This window comes from Telopea speciosissima, chromosome 9 (genome assembly GCF_018873765.1).
Source record: "Telopea speciosissima isolate NSW1024214 ecotype Mountain lineage chromosome 9, Tspe_v1, whole genome shotgun sequence".
In the NCBI taxonomy this organism is placed as follows: Eukaryota; Viridiplantae; Streptophyta; class Magnoliopsida; order Proteales; family Proteaceae; genus Telopea; species Telopea speciosissima.
This window is the reverse complement of record NC_057924.1, coordinates 63,302,031-63,318,139: the sequence shown is the minus strand read 5'-3', so window position 1 is coordinate 63,318,139 and position 16,109 is coordinate 63,302,031. Positions and strand designations below refer to the sequence as shown.

Genomic DNA, 16,109 nt, shown 5'->3' with positions numbered 1-16,109 from the left:
TTAGAGGATCAAGTTTATCGAAATCTGATCTCAAAGAAGGAGGAACCCCAAAATCGCAGAAGAGGCTTCCGGCTGTTTTTTTTAATAAAGAACGATAGGAGTGAAAGGGGGCAGCACTAAATCATCGATATGATGTTTACCTCATTAGTGCTGCCCCTGTTTTTGTGCTGAAAAGGAGAAAAACAGGAGCCGGAAAAAACGAGAAAAAGGGAGAAGAAGAGGAGAGATCGATTGGAAGGAAAGGAGGGAGAAATTAGGGTTAGTCTCTCTAACCTAGATCAGACCAGCTCTGATACCATGTTGGTTGAATCGAGGGTCAGAGAGAGGAAATAAAATAATAGAATTGCTTGTATTAATGAGAGAAAGGCCCCCTCTATTTATAATAGTGGGGAAGTTATAACTTATATAAGCTAGGCGATGTGGGACTAAACCCACACAGCCAACTAAACACTTAATAACTTAAAATTAACCCCAAAAGGACCAGAATACCGTGGCGGTATTCTGGTGTACATTATTCTAACAATAACTATGGTGGAATTCCATCAAGCAAAGCTCGGACATCCATTTGTTGTGGTGCTGCGCTTCCATCCTGCTCCTGCATACTTATTTTGACAAGCTTGTGCATGAGGAAATCCTTTATCATCCCAGATCCAACCGATTCCAGTACTAGATGCTGTTTAAGAGTTCCATCCATCTGAAGTTTCCACTATCCATTCCAAGGTGGACTCAATCTGGAAGCTTCTTCACCTGCTTTGTGTTGTGGTCCAGAGTTAGGCCATGAGTAAGACAAAGTTTAAAGATATGATGTTCGGCATAAATTTTGTTGATTTCGAAAAGATCTCTAAGAGAGTTGAACTAGATTCTTCAAAATTGATAGAGTTCCTAATGGAATTACATTCCAATAGCTAACAGGCAGAAAATTTCCTTGCCACAGCAGTTACACTGCATTGGGTGATAACATGACAGTTTGACTAACTGGCAGTTCAATTCTGTATCCTTCGTCTTCTGTCTCAAGCTAGGTTCCTGATTTGATTTTATATCCACTGTTATAGCTTGAAGATGCTTCATTCCTACTGGAACTTGAAAGATTACTGGCGTTGAGATTACCTATTCTTGAAATTGGCAAAGTCCATCTCTTATGTTGTCCAAAAGTGGAGGTGTTCCTAGATTTAGACCTTCCATTAAGAGATCTGCCACTACTTTAACAGAGTCATTTTTTGTAATCTCACAAGGTATCTTGAAATTGTGAATGTTAGGGAGTCAAGGGTCATCCTGGAAGTTGATTATTTTCCCAGCTATTTTTACTAACCGACATCTTTTAATCTCTCTAAACCTTTAAGATTCCTTCCCAATTGTTAGACGCATTAGAGGGGCAATGTAATTGAAGTAGGTCTGCTTTTGGGATGTTCCTGAAACTTAAGACTTGATTCCACAAGGATTTATCTTCATGAAGAAACCTCCATCCTAGTCTTTTTTTCTTCCCTTCCAAGTCTCCTCTTTGAAGGTAGCTAGTTATGGGTCAATTTTTTTGTTTTGCAAAGTTATCCTTCCATTGCGCATAAGAACAATTTGGCAAAGGGAGATTTATAAGAATAACTCTGCCCGAAAGTGACTACCATTGGCTTTCTAAGATTGTAATCTGGTGATCTGGTCTTTTGGATCTCACTACTATGTGCATGTTTGGCTAAGCTTGTATCTAGAAGCTGGCTTTTGAATGACAAAAAGGCAGTACCAATCGCAGGTGTGGGTTTGGAATAATCCTCACTTCATACCGCACAAGCCACCCATAAACCCATAGGCAACCCCCAAGCTTCTTGGCTTCTGATGCTTGGAAGTGGTGATTATTCATGATTATTCAGTGATAGATTCCCTAAGGAACAGGCATATTGTTTTCTCTTGGGGTTTACATGTTTGCTTTTCTCAGTTTCCGGGCTCTCGTTCTTAAGGCTTTGCTTCGGAGTTGTTCCCCCCGTCTCTTCCCTTGTATATTCTCTCTCCCCCCCCCCCTCTTTGGGGTTTTGGTAATGAATGAATTCATCCAAAAAAAATTTTTCTGCCTTGAGATTGAGAAGAGATTGAGGAGAAACTGAATGAAGCTTTTCAGTTCCAGCTTTAAAGAACAAGCAATAGGCATCGACAAGTAATATGATCTTAAAGAATTAGCGAGTAATGAGTGGGAGATCTAGTTACTTTAACTTAATGAATTATTTTGGCTCTCTCTTCCCATAACAATAATCTTTACAAGGGTACGACAAGGCTTTAGGCTTCTTACCTAAAGATTTCTTAGAAGGAGTAGAGGAGCCAAAAGCAAACCAGTTTGTTTTGATTGAAAACGACAGGGGAGTGTTGATTTTGCCAATCCATTTTGATTTGAGACCCAAAATCTGTCAGCATGTCCAACACTATGTGCCATTATAGCCTGTCTTTGGCCTTGGACATGTCAATTTTGAGAGCCATTAGTTCCTTTTTCCCTTTTCTCCTCTTAAAGAGGTTGTGAACCTCCTAAACAACAATAGTGATTGGTCTAGCAGACAGATAAAAAAGTTGATATGGAAGCTTCTCCTTGAGGTGTTATTAGTGTTGGGCTTTGTTAATGTTGGGTTTAATTGTATTAGGTTAGAATATAAAGCCTAATGTCTAGATTAATTACTATCCACGGTTTTGGGAGTTACTGTCTTATTTCTTTGGGTTTAAGTTATTAAATTTAACTAGGAATTGATGGAATTGCCTAGTCTCATTGCCTTGGTATTTAGGAGTTTTGATTTGGTTTTATGCTGGAAGATTCACTGCAGAAGCTAATTTTATTTTCGGATGAGTAAAAATTATATTACGAAGAAAAGAAGGGGAGAATATACAAGCCCGAGGGCAAAAGAAAGAGAAAAGAGGAACAAAGCAAGCCTAGGAGGGGAGCTGGCTGCAACAGGTAAATAGGAAGACCCCGAATACAACAATGAGCCTGTTCCTTGGAGAAGCCTTATAGGAGTGGGGTTGAGCGAGGCAAGCTTAGTGGAAACATCAAAGAAGATGGCATTGCAAAATCTGATCTAGAGAGTAAGAGTTGGAAGTCCATCTCCGAAGGTTGTGTTCCATCCAAATGTGAGAGATAGTTGCACAAAATGCTAGCTTGCCGGCAGCTTCACATATAGTATTTCCTCCAAAAGTCATGTCAATCCAGACCCAGTCTCTTTGAAGGAGAAGATGCCTTCTTCTGCCTGGCCAACAATGTCAAGACTCTTTTTCAAATGGAGGCAGCAAAGGGGCATGAGAAGGATATGTGATCCACATCTTTTTGCCCATTCCAACAAAGGCCGCATGAAGGGGAGACCTGGATGTGCTGGTGATGGATGAGAAAAGGGTCACATCACCTCTACCATGATGGTCAGGGGGAATTGGGGGAGGGGGGAAGGGAGCTTGATGTAAATAAGTCACTTAGAGGGCTTATTTTATTGAAAATAAGCTTTGTGTTGGGTTATGTAGGTGTTGGGCTTTTGATCTAATGGTTTATTTTGTAATTGGCCAATTTAATGGGCCTAAAATATGGGTAGAAAAATGGAAAACGGGATTTACTTCCTTAGTTTAGTTAAAGTCCTATTTTGAGTCTATTTTCTTTATTATTTCACTTTCTTTGTCAATTTAGGTTACCTTATTAGTTAAGGATAGGGTTAGGCCTTTCCTTTTTAGTGTCTAAGTCTATTTTTTAGTCTTCCATATAAGTTTGTAAAGGAGGCCAGCCTTGAACACGAATTTGATTAATGAAATATTGGCTTTAGCCTTTGTTAAAATCCTGAGATAGGTTGGGTGAGATGCCCATCCCCTTCCATCGGTTATTGAATCCAAACCCTAATTTTGTTAAAATCGAGTTCAAGAGTACTACAAGCTGCTGGAATTTCTTTCAACTGATTGTCACATTGATTTCTTGAAGATTATTACATCAAGATTAGTTTTACTTCAACAGATTACAATTTGTGGTTTTTTATTTGTTACTTCAAGCAAGGAAATTGTTCCCTCATTTGAGTTTCCATTGTTCTCTTGTTTCCTTTGTTCTTACTTCCCGTTGTTCTCTTGTTTCTCTTATTCTTACATCCCATTGTTCTCTTGGTTCCCTCGTATGATTTTTGTTTCCATTGCTCTCTTTCTTGTTCTTTGGAGATTTTCTTTTTGATCCTATCTGGTCTAGTCTTACATCTCCAAGTATTGGGTAAAGGGGGAGTCGGGGGGGGGGGGGGGCAGATACCTCTGGAGATGATGGAGGCAACCATAGTGCTTCTGTCAAGCCCTGAGGAGTAGATGTTCCTATGACTCACCACTGAAGAAAGAACACCTGAGGGATGTCATTTGTCATTCCAAAGGGAAGTGGATAGGCCATCATCAATTCTGCAAGATATGGCATCAATGGCAATGTGTCTGACTTGCAGGATTCTGCACCTGACCCATGAAGCATCAAAGGAGAAGTTAACCGACCAAATAGTGTCCTTGCGGAGGAGGCCAGCGTAGACCCAAGATGTCCAAATGCTATTCTTCTTCATAAGGAGCTTCCAAATCAGCTTGAGGGAGCCAACCAGATTGTCATCTTTAATTCTTCTGAGGCCTAGTCCCCCTTCAGATTTGTGGAGGCAAAGAGATGCCTAACTCAAGGGTTGAAGAAACTTAGTGGATTCCACATCTTTCCAGGGGAATGCACACATGATGCACTCTGCAGCCTTTATGGTTGCCTTGGCGAGCCCAAAGACCCCACACCAATATATGTAAAATGGTTGGAGAACAGATTTGATGAGCTCCACGCACCTTGTACAGGAGAGGAGTCTAGCTTTCCAGTTTTGCAGCCTTTTTCGTAAGAGGTCTAAAATGGGGGAACAATGGTGGGCAGTCAGCCTGGTTGGGATGAGGGGGAGGTTGAGGTATCTAATAGGAAGGGAACCTAAGGACAACCCTGCAAGATGGAAGAGGAGGGCTTTAGTGGAGTCGGAACCCTTGCTAGGAAAATGTGGGACTTGGTAAGGTTGATGCGCATGCGGGAGAGGGTTTGGAAAAGGCAGAGGGAGGACATGATGGACTCAATGGAGAAGGTTTTAGCCTTGGAGAATATTATGAGGTCATCAGCAAGGGCAAGGTGGGTCAGGTTTGTGACTTTGCATTTGGGAATGAGGGTGATAAGATGGAGGTCAGTTTTGGACTGAATGTTGCGGGAGAGGACTTCAAGTGATAAGCTAAATAGGAAGGGGGAGAGGGGACTGCCTTGCCGGATATCAGTAGAAGAGGGAAAATAACCAGCCGGGCTGCCGTTGACAAGGGCCGAGAAGCGAGTGGAGGAAATGCAGGAACTGATCTAGTTAACAAAATGGGGGGGGGGGGGAGGGAGGACATTTTGGAGAGGGCTTGAGAAACGAAATCCCATCTGATGGAGTCGAAGGCTTTGTGGATGACTATTTTGAGGAGGGCGGAGGGGGAGTGGGATTTACAGTCAAAGCCTCTAACAATTTCTTGACAGAGAATGATGTTGTTTGCTATGCTGTGGCTATCTATGAATGCCGATTGGTTAGTACTAACCAGGGAGTTAACAACCAATTGGCGTCGGTTGGCAAGGATTTTGGCAATGAATTTGTAGAGGAGGTTACAGAGGGAGATAGGCCGAAAGTCAGCCATGGAGGAAGCTCTCGCTTTCTTGGGGATGAGACAGAGGAAGGTGTGATTGATGTTTTTGGATTTGGTTGGGGGTGAAAAAGAAGCTTTTTATAGCATGGATGAGGTCAGCACTGATGATATCCCAGCAGGAGAAGAAAAAACCCATACTGAACCCATCAGGCCAAGGGCTTTGTTAGATTTGTGGGAGCGGACCGCGTGAAGGATCTCTGTATCAAAGGGGATGGATTGGAGGGTGCCAAAGAGGTGGAAGGGGATGAATTTATTGATGAGATATTCCGGGAAGGGAGGCTGAGGAGATTGGAGAGAGGGGAGGGGGATAGAGGATCTTGGAAAAGTAGGACACTGCTTCCAATTTGATATCACACTAGTGAGAAGAGAGCCATCACTAGAGGTGAGAGAATGGATAGAGTTGGAATTTGTTCTAGCTTTAAGGGACCGGTGGAAGAAGGCTGTATTAAAATCTCCAGGCTCTAACCACGTGATGCGGGATTTTTGTTTAAGGAAGCTTTCTTCTTGGGCCCGGAGGGAGGAGAGGTCAATGGAGGACTGCTTTTCTTCAATGGCTAGGGAGGGATTGAGGAGGTCTAATTGGAGACAAGATTGGATGAAGGAAAGTTTGTTCCTACAAAATGAGATGCAGGAAGAAATGTTGCCAAAGTTGGACATGTTCCTAAACTTGATTGAATTTGACATTTTTGAGCTTTTTGGAAAAGGCAAAAAGGGAAGTGGAGAAGGATTTGACAAGGATGTCCCAGTCAGCTTTGACAATGGGGAGAAAGTCCTGATGGTTGGATCTCATGTCGAAGAATTTAAAAGGCTTAGGACCAAAGGAGATGTAAGGGAGGACGAAGAGGGATATGGGCTATGATCGAAGATGCCCGGGAGGTCAAAAGAGGCATAGGAAGAGGGGAAGGAGGAAAGCCAAGTCTCATTAACAAGAACTTTGTCAAGTTTGCAGGCTACTTTGTCGGGGCCAACGCGTCTATTGTGCCAAGTGAGGTTGGCACCCAACCATCTGAGGTCGTTAAGCCCAGAGTCGTCGAGGCAAGAGTTGAAAGCCTCGACAACTTGAAGATCTATAAGGGAGCCTCCAAGTTTTTCAAGGCTGGATCTGGCAACATTGAAATCTCCGTCCATTCCCCAAGGAGAAGAACCCACGGAGGAGGAGAGGGAGCAGATGTCATCCCAGAGAGGGAGCCTATCAGAGTTACGGTTTATGGCATACACCACCGTTAAGAAGAAGAGGTGATTACCAGGAGGGTCAAAAATATTGAGGTGGATGAATTGAGAGGAGCAAGAGGAAACTGGATGAGAAGCTGGGAGGGTTCGTAGCTGATCCAAATGCGACCATTGAGAAAGTGAGAGTAGTTGGAGAAGAGGGACCAGGAGGGGGCGATGGAGGAGGCAATGCAGGGGGCATTGGATTCAAGAACTTTGGTTTCCAAGAGACAGCAAAGGGAGGACTTAGAATATTTGAAATGGAGCAGGGGATTGAGGTGAGATCTAATGACATCTTATTTAGCCGGGGCTTTGAAGCCACAAATGTTCCAAATGGAGCAGGGGATCATTGGAGGGGGAGGGTTGCAACGAAAGCTCCGAGGAGCTAGAACGGGAGGAAGATGGAGTACTCTTATAGCAGTGACAGTATTCACTGGGAGGAGGGGAACGAGCCAAGGAAGGGTAGGGAACTAGGGCCGGGGAAGAAGCTATTTACTTAGGAGACTTGTGGAAAGATTTATGGTTGAAAGGAGGATCTCAATATATGGTCTTTGATGACCTAGAAAAGCTTATGACACAAAGTCCTTAGAGAGTTACTTTGGTAAGCGCTAGAGAAGAGAAGTGTTTCAAGCATATATGTAGACATAGTTAAAGATTATGTATAGTGGTGTGATGACTAGTGTATGAACTGTGGGGGTCTAGATAGTAAATTCCAATTACAATTGGGTTATGTCAGCCCTTATTTAGATTAGTTAACCAAAGACATTCATGATCACGTTCCCTAATGTATGTTTATTGCTGATGATATTGTTTTGGTGGATGAGATGAAAGCAAGGATTAGTGCCAAGCTGGAGTTATGGAGATCAACCTTGGAATCAAAAGGTTTTAAGATAAGTAGAATGGAAATGGAGTATATGGTGTGTAACTAAAGTGTGTAATTTTAGTTACACTAAGACGGATAATGAGGTAATGAGTATTGATTAGAGGGAGATTCCGTAAAGTGATTATTTTAGATATCTGGGCTCTATCATAAATAAAGAAGGTGATATAGAGGTTGATGTTTCACAAAGAATTAAAATAGGATGTAGTTGATGGGTGCGTCCGGAGTGTTGTGTGATCGACTTTTTCCTATTAAACTTTAAAGGAAAATTATAGGACAATCATATGATCAGCTATGATTGTATGATGCGGAATGTTGGGCAGTTAAGAGGCATTATATAGATACACTCATTGTAGCTGAGATGGATGTGTGGCAAAACTAGGAAGGATAAATTAAGAAATGATCAAATTAAAGCTGATTTGGGAGTAGCTCTGATACATGATAAGCTACAAGAAACTCGTTTTTGATGGTATGGCCATGTTCAGCGGAGACCATTAGATTCCCCAATATGAAAGAGTGATTTGATTCAGACTAAAGTAGCTAAAAGAGCAAGGGGGCAGGCTTATAAAGTATAGCTTCAAATAGAGATGATTGGATGGCAAGGATCCATGTAAGCGACCCCATTTAGTGGGGATAAGGCTGAGTAGTTGCTGTTGTATGTCTCTTTAATTTCCTTCTTATTTAAGATTCTATAAGGGAAAAACGTGGATAAGTCCTATCCTTATTAAGATCACTTAATTGAATCATTTATTTAGTCAAATAGGAGTCAATATTTCCTATTTTATTAGGTTTTTTATAAAGCGTCTGTTAAGGTAACTCAAAGAGATACTAGTTTAGTTATTTTGTTCCCGGAATTCTAAAATGAGTCAAATTGGTCTTTGTAAATAGGTCTGTATATGAGTTTTTGGCGTTATTTGGCATGGAATAAAGAAGCGTTTTCGGCGAATTGCAGTCTTAAACTCTTAATGTAGAATCTGCGTATGGGCATCTAGTCCTGCACTCCTGCCATGTGGCAGTTTGGACAGGACAAAATTTCGTTGACAGATAGACTCCAAGGTCCCCTGCTTGGATATAAAGTTTCATCCTATTTGGGAATTGGAATAAATAAAGCATTGAAAAAATCTAGGACCGTAGGAGGGTCCGTTCCAATGCATGGTCGGCTGAAAAATGATGCCAATAGTGGGGAGGGTATTTGATTTAATTTGAGTCTGAAATGTTGACACGGCAAATCCAGACCATTCTCTAAATATTCAATGGTTGGAATTCCCATATCACCCAGTCACGTGGTAGAACTAGGTGTATTGTCCAAAAGTTACCCTTTTAGACTTCCATCCGCAAAAGCTTTTGCCATGGAATAAAGTTATTTGATTGTGAGGCTGACGGCCATATAGGTTGGTGTTGCTGCCATTTGCCTTCAAACTATCTCTCTGCTTTCTTCTCCCTCAGCTATTTTCAATGACACTAATCTGTTGTGCAGGAATTCTTTAGTTGAAGAAATCTAATTGACAGGATTGAATTTTTTCTTTTCTTTCTAACACCAACAGGCAGCGGTGATTCTGCCATCTAAACCGATCTCTTAGTGAGAATCTTTACGATCTCATTCATATTTAAGTTCCAGACCTGGTTTTATTCTCTAGTTATTATATATCTGAATTTAAAGTTTAATTCTGTATTATGGAATTTAGGGTAGATTGAAATGTTTAGATTTATCACTAATCTAGTGTTTCATAATTTTTTTTTCTTTGACCTTAGATCACAGTAACCAATGACATCACTTGGACAGGACTGATCAAAGTGTATGCTAGCTGTACAAGGAGCTTTATAAGACAGGCTCTTAATATGCCTCATTGAAGTTATATTTCTGTTTCCTTGGTCTCTAAAAGTGAGGTCCCTCAAAGCCCTTGGAACTATGCTGCTGAGTGTGATCAAGAAGAATAGAGTTGCCTGCCCAACCTTTTTGAAGCGAATTCATCCTTGAATATAACTATATTTTCATTCTTTCCCAAGTACCTAGGATATCACAAGGGGGTGAGACTTCTAGGGTTCTGTACTTTCCCCAAAGATGAGATGCTACCACCAAAGCAACTATTACATATGTAATAACTACAGTACTTCCCCTCTAAAATGTTAGGCAACTGTATTCTCTTGTTTCACTCTTACCTTAAGCCTGCAAAGGCATCCATAAGATGAGGTTTGCTACAATATGGTTCCTCCCAAAATCCTGTTTCACCCTTTTGGCCTTTTCTTTAGTAGTCACATCCTCTCAAAAATAGATCTTGAGATCTATATTTACTTATGTTTTAATAAATCTGGGTTTAAAGTAATATGCGAGAGTTGGCAATCAAACCAACCCCTTAGTTTATCCATATTGGTTGATTTACAAGATTGGCAGATGCCATATTTCAGCTAGTTAATTCATATGAGTATGTTATTCCAAGTAGCAAACATGTGTAATTTATCATTCTTTCCAGACATTTATTTTTTGAATGTTCTTATTTATCATGTGAATATGACCTCAATGGAGTGAAATGGTGAACTGGATTGGGTAGCTAACCCAAGTACTGGGGACAAGGCTTTGTTGAATTCGTTGGAGTTGAGTTTTAGTTGGCTGGGTAATGTTTCTGATTTATTACTCCTATATTGTACATTCAGGTCATCCTACAGTCAGAGACAATTCAGGAGTTAACAATGACTTCTCAATCTTTGGCATCACTGCAAGAGGAAGCATCAGAGTTACGGAAATTGGCGGACGCACAGAAAAGTGAAAATGTAGCACTCTTCACTACGTTGTGGTCTTCTCCTACTATTTACTGAGCCTTTTGGATTAGTTAATTTTGGTTTTGTTGCTTTTTCTTCTTTTGGATCAGTTAATTTTGGTTTTGTTGCTGTTTCTTCTTTTTCTTTTCAATTCTTTATGACATTCAGATTGCATGGCTTTGCCTTGGTGATTAGGTCTCTGTTTTCTTGATAATAGTCAAAATGTTCTGTTGTGTTATGTTCATCAAAGTGGGTTATTGATTCAGTACCAGATGTGCATGTCGAATGCTTTTTTTGCTTACTCATCATGGAGGATCATTATGTCTATTCCATTCTCTGAAAGATTAGTATTTATTAGCAAGCACAGATAGACATCTACAGATTTGTGGGTATAGTTTAATGTATTCTTGGGTAGCATGAAGTCTATAATTCTTTATGTTGATTTCCTGGTAGAGGACCTATGCACACTCCACATAATTGCATACATATTTATGAAGGACTCTGAAAGAAAATTTTAAATAAAAAGAAAGCATTTGGTCTTCACATTTCCCCAGTTCTGGGCCGTCTTTGTGACATTAGAATTATGTCCAACCCTTAGTTGTTGTTGTAAATTAGCTATTATCTTTGTTAAATATTTTTCTATTTCACAAAAACATAAATAACGTTCATAGGATTATATTTATCAATGTGTTAAGAGTCAAATTGAATCAGAAAATTCTAAGGTGTGAGATAGTTAGAATTAGATTCAAATTGTTTGTACATCATAGGATAAGTAAAAATCTTTCTAATCTAATAAAATTTGAAATACTGGCAAACAAAAAATTGAGAAGATCAGGGAAATGCAATGCCAATGCGTTGGCTTTTTGGGAGCTCATTGCCTATGCTGTCGTGGGGGTCTGGTTTGCAAATTGTGTTTAGAGTTTTGGGTGTCTTTCCATTGTCCACGTGTTGTGGGCCTTGTATCTTTGTACTAATGCTTCTATCAATAATGATTTCATCTGTTAGTTATAAAACAAATGTCAGACCAATGCACATGACTGTATGCAAGGATAATTGTTGTATTAAATTATAGCCATTGTATTTAAAAGCTGGATGAGGGGTCAGTTCATTCTATCAACTGGTTTGCAGTCTGGATGGTTTGAGGTTAAAGTGGTTTGTAATTGAGAAGTCAGTAATATATCATAGAAAATGCTTTGTCTACTTATTGACGATTCTATATTGAATCAGGAGAATGTATCATTGTGCTACCAACAAGAGTTTTGTATGCCTTAATCCTATTCATATGCAGTTGAAAGGCTGGTCAAGGTTGAGGGTGGTCCTATGATCATTTCTCTTTACTATATGGGAGGCATTGTTTTCCCCAGACAAACAGGTAGAGAACAGTAGTTGATCCTCGTCTGAGCAGTAGCCCATCTCACCAAGTATGGTGATGACTAATTGACAATGTGGTGGTGATGACAATGCAGTAATGGTCAGACTGTCATGACCAATGTTCCATTGTCCACAATTGGACAGTTCCATGACCAAGTTGAAGTTTCTTGTTCTTTTTATTTTTCCTTCTTTTCTTCTTCCCTCAATCCTTCTATTTTGTTCTAGGGGCCTTGGCAATCGTTATGGGGCTGGTGGTCAATGTTCTGAATTCTGACCAGGATCTGATTGCCTAGGTTTATGGTTTGTCAAAACCATAGTTTAAAACCTTGGTATCAGATCACCTGATCTGCATCGGTTTCAGTCGAGAAGGATCCTGACTGATTCAGTGGACAATTTGGAATGATCCAACCTGTGGTACTGCTCTATGATTTTTTGGTAAAAACTGTGATTATGCCAATATCTTGGGCCATGGCTACAGAACATGTAGAGTGGTTTGGGCACCTTCCAGCTTGGTCCACTGTAAGATGATATTGATTCAGTTTTTTTATGAGCAGCACTTTTAGGGGTTCACAAGACCAATGTATTGAATCGTTGACCGCAGCTAAGTGTATGGACAGTTGACAGATTCTTAGATGGGTGAATGATACTGTTTAGGTTTGTTCTCAGGAGAGGGTGAATGGTCCAATCCTTGTCCAGGTCATTTGGTGGCCGGAGACGTTTGACCAGTTAGTCATCAATCTAGTTCAAATTTTTGGTGTTTTTAAACCTTTAGAGCTGGAACATTCAGGTTTCTGAACAGTTTCTGTCTACAACCTGTTCTAGCACCCAACTCTAAAATTCGATTTTTTTTTCAATATTTATTCATTGGTTAAAAAAGTTCTACAAGATCTTGAAAGAGGTCATAAATTTTAATGTATTGTTGGGTGTTTGAATAACATCCTGACCTTTTTATTCTTGTTAACAGCCTGTAAGTTGGGAGTAATCCAAAGGTAGGTATCCTTGAAACAGAATACATGTGATAGCTTTTGGTCTCTTATTTCCTTGTATGCTGTGGAAGAATCCCTTGGATTTTATTCATTTTCCCCATTGAATTTCTTGTTCTAATAAGCTCTGATGATATGCCCTATTTTTGTTTATCACAGGACATACTGAAGACAAAATGGGAAAGTGAAAAGTCTGTGTTGGAGCAATCAAAGAATGAAGCTGAGAGAAAATTCACTGAAATTAATGAACAGGTAGGTGGTTGCTCAATGCGTTTTTTTTTTTTTTTCTTCGCTCAATGCATTTGATGTGCCTGTGTTTGGATATTCTATCTACTCTCTTTTTTCCTTTCTCCTTCTAAATTCCACTCTGTGATTTATTCTTTTGATTTGTTGATGTATACTACAGAGGTACTTATCTGTGTTTGGATATGTGTGAGGCAGATCATATGGACTATGTGTTGATAAGTTAGCTTATGTTCCTTTACAAATAAAAAAAAAGGACCATTACCCCGTGCTGGTCCCGCTTATGCAGGGTCAAGTTGTTTTTATGATGTGTTAGCATATTTCTAATGTTAGACATACTCCCAAAAAAAATCTTATAAGGTAGTCTTTGTTGACGGCATGGTTTTATTGCATAGACTGTAGGATCATATATGTTACAGTTTCAATGTTGAAATGTTTGCCACACATTGATGGACTTGCATGCAATCCTGTACTTGACCTGTAATTAACTACATAATCTTGGAAGTTACATGTTAAGTGTGCTCAATATATTAGGTTTCTACAACTTACATTAATTATAAAACTACAAAGTGAAACATTGGGGCTGTATGAGTATTCCACTTTTTTTGTTTTTTTTTTTCCAAAATTTGTCTGGGGAGATGTTTATTGAGTTGAGGCTAGAATTATAAGATGACAGTGAGAGACTGTAAGTCAACTCAGTGATTTTGTGGTGAGTCAAACTCAGCATTATGAACAGATTTAGATTTCTCTTCAATGATTACAACCTATGTTGCCTAGGCAGGGCAAAAATAAGTGATGCAGAATTTAGCTTCCAGCAGAAGAAAGAAGAAAAGAAGAAGCTGCCTGTGATTAGTCAGGTTCAAGTCTATCTCCTATGGTTCAAGGATGGTTCAATCCAATTTTTTCTAGAAACCAGAAGTGATGGAGCTCAGTTTGGACTCTTTTACACAGCTTGCGGTTCCAGGATTTCCCTAGTCCCTGGTCACTCCAGAAATCTTATATCCAGTCAAGTTGTGGGGTCATAGAGTCCTATCTTTTTTTTATTTTTTTTTATTAAAGTGATAGTAGTTTGCTGGATTAGGGACTCTCTGAGTCCAGCTATGTCCAACTATGTTTTAAGTTTTTTTTCGTTCATTTTATTCAGTTTTATGGTCATGTTAGTAAAGGTGTCGATCAGTCCGGTTCCGGTTATCCGATCTGATTTTGGTTCAGTTTATATTTTGATAAGTTGCAAATCAAAATCGAACCGAATAGGAATCATCCAAAATCAGAATCGTTTTGCATTCGGTCTGGTTTTACCGGTATCTATTCGATTTTCGTTATCCAGTTAACATCCGGTTTACATGTGGTTTGTAGTGCCGGTTTTGGAAAACAGTTTGCAATTCCGATTTATAATGTGTTTAATTCCAGTTTACATGTGGTTTGTAGTGGTGGTTCACATTTGATTTCACCTTTGTACCCTTTAATTCCATTCCTTTTACACCTAACTTGAGAGCATGAACAGATAAGCTTAGAATAACTAAAGCTTACCATCTCAATATATATTGCGGATTCTCTTACTCTACATTCTAACATAATGAAAAGCCACTTTAGAAATACAGTTCCTTAGAAACACAGAACCAGCCTTTCCTTGAACGTAAGGCAGTAGAGAAATTTGAGTTTATTAGGTCCAGTTTTACCGGTTCCTATTCGGTTTAGAACAATCGGTTTTCAAGTGCAAATCTAAACCGAACCGGGAAGAGATCAGACTGGTTGTTGGGTGTAGTTTCCCATTCAGTTTCCAATTCATTACCAAAAGAGGAAAAACTGGGGTGCCCAAAATAAAAGGGGGAGATACAAGAGAACAGAAAAAATAAAATACAAAGCTCACCCCTTAAGAAGGGGGCAGAGGGAGGAGCAGGGAGGGAGGGATACCCTAGGAGACAACAATATATCTATTCCTTGGGAAGGTAGCACAATTAGTAGAAATCCTTACAACTTTATTTTTGACATAAAATGCTATGAAGTCCCAGATCTGAAGGAAGGTTCTAGATTAGTGGACCATTTTCTGATGTTACGTTCCATCCAAATTTGAGACATTGTTGCGTAGCTTTCCCACCACATCGCAAATAGACTTGCCGCCAAATGTCATATCGTACCCAAATCCATTCCTTGTGAAAGGGAAAAATTCTTCTCCACCTTGGCCAACACTTTGCAAGGCCTGTCCGTTCTGTGAGATTCATAGTTCTCTCTGCTGTGTGATTTAGTATAAACCTGGTGGGTGGTGATTCCAGGAGGCCTTGGTGGGATGCCAGGTCAATAATTTAGGTGGAATTCCTGAACTGCATATTTTTCTTTCTTCTTCAATCGAACAGGCCAGTCTATGTTTTCTCCATCCTGCACATGTTATTTTCCATATGTTCTTGATTTCTGTTTCTCTTAACTAGTTATTGTTCTGTTATTGTTTTCCTGCTTCATTCCTCTTCGGTTTCTTTTCTTGTTTATCAGTTTTAAGTTCTGATTTGCTAAACCTAATTTCCCTGACTGTCTAGGGCTCCATATTACTGCTTATTCATTAAATCAAGACCAATATTCGATTATGTTCTGAGACCTCTTAAACCCTGCAATGAATTCTATTTCTTTTCTGGGTTTTCCTGTTTCCTACCTACAGAAGGGTACTTCCATATTTAAAAACTTTGGTCGGATTGTTTACAAACTTTATGAGTTTGTTCTCCTTGACTGTTAGGCCACTTGACCAGAATTTTTGGCCAATCAGACCTGTATTTGTTTAGTAATTAAATTTCTCCTGATTGCTGATTGGGTTCCATTCCTGCGATTCTTCTCTTCTATAAGTATTTCTGAATCCTCATCTTTTTGGTGACTTAGAATCCCAATTAATATGACTTGGCTTATAATTAATCTTTTGTCAGAAACTGGTTCCTCTTTTCTGCTACAAATTGTCGCCTACCTAGGGATGCCTAGGCGATCATGGCACCCAAGTGTTATTTTTTATTTCCCCTCTTCTAACATTATTT

The 16,109-nt window shown here is 39.7% G+C and overlaps 1 protein-coding gene across 2 annotated transcripts in view; it reads left to right on the top strand.

Moving 5' to 3' along the window:
• LOC122639508 (nuclear-pore anchor) overlaps window positions 1–16,109 on the top strand; it is a 113,243-nt gene that overhangs the window by 81,956 nt on the left and 15,178 nt on the right. For both annotated transcript variants that reach the window (XM_043832373.1, XM_043832372.1), the window contains exons 33-34: window positions 10,394–10,510; window positions 13,012–13,104. In XM_043832373.1, coding sequence (XP_043688308.1) covers window positions 10,394–10,510; window positions 13,012–13,104 — 210 coding nt within the window. The remainder of the gene's footprint in view (window positions 1–10,393; window positions 10,511–13,011; window positions 13,105–16,109) is intronic.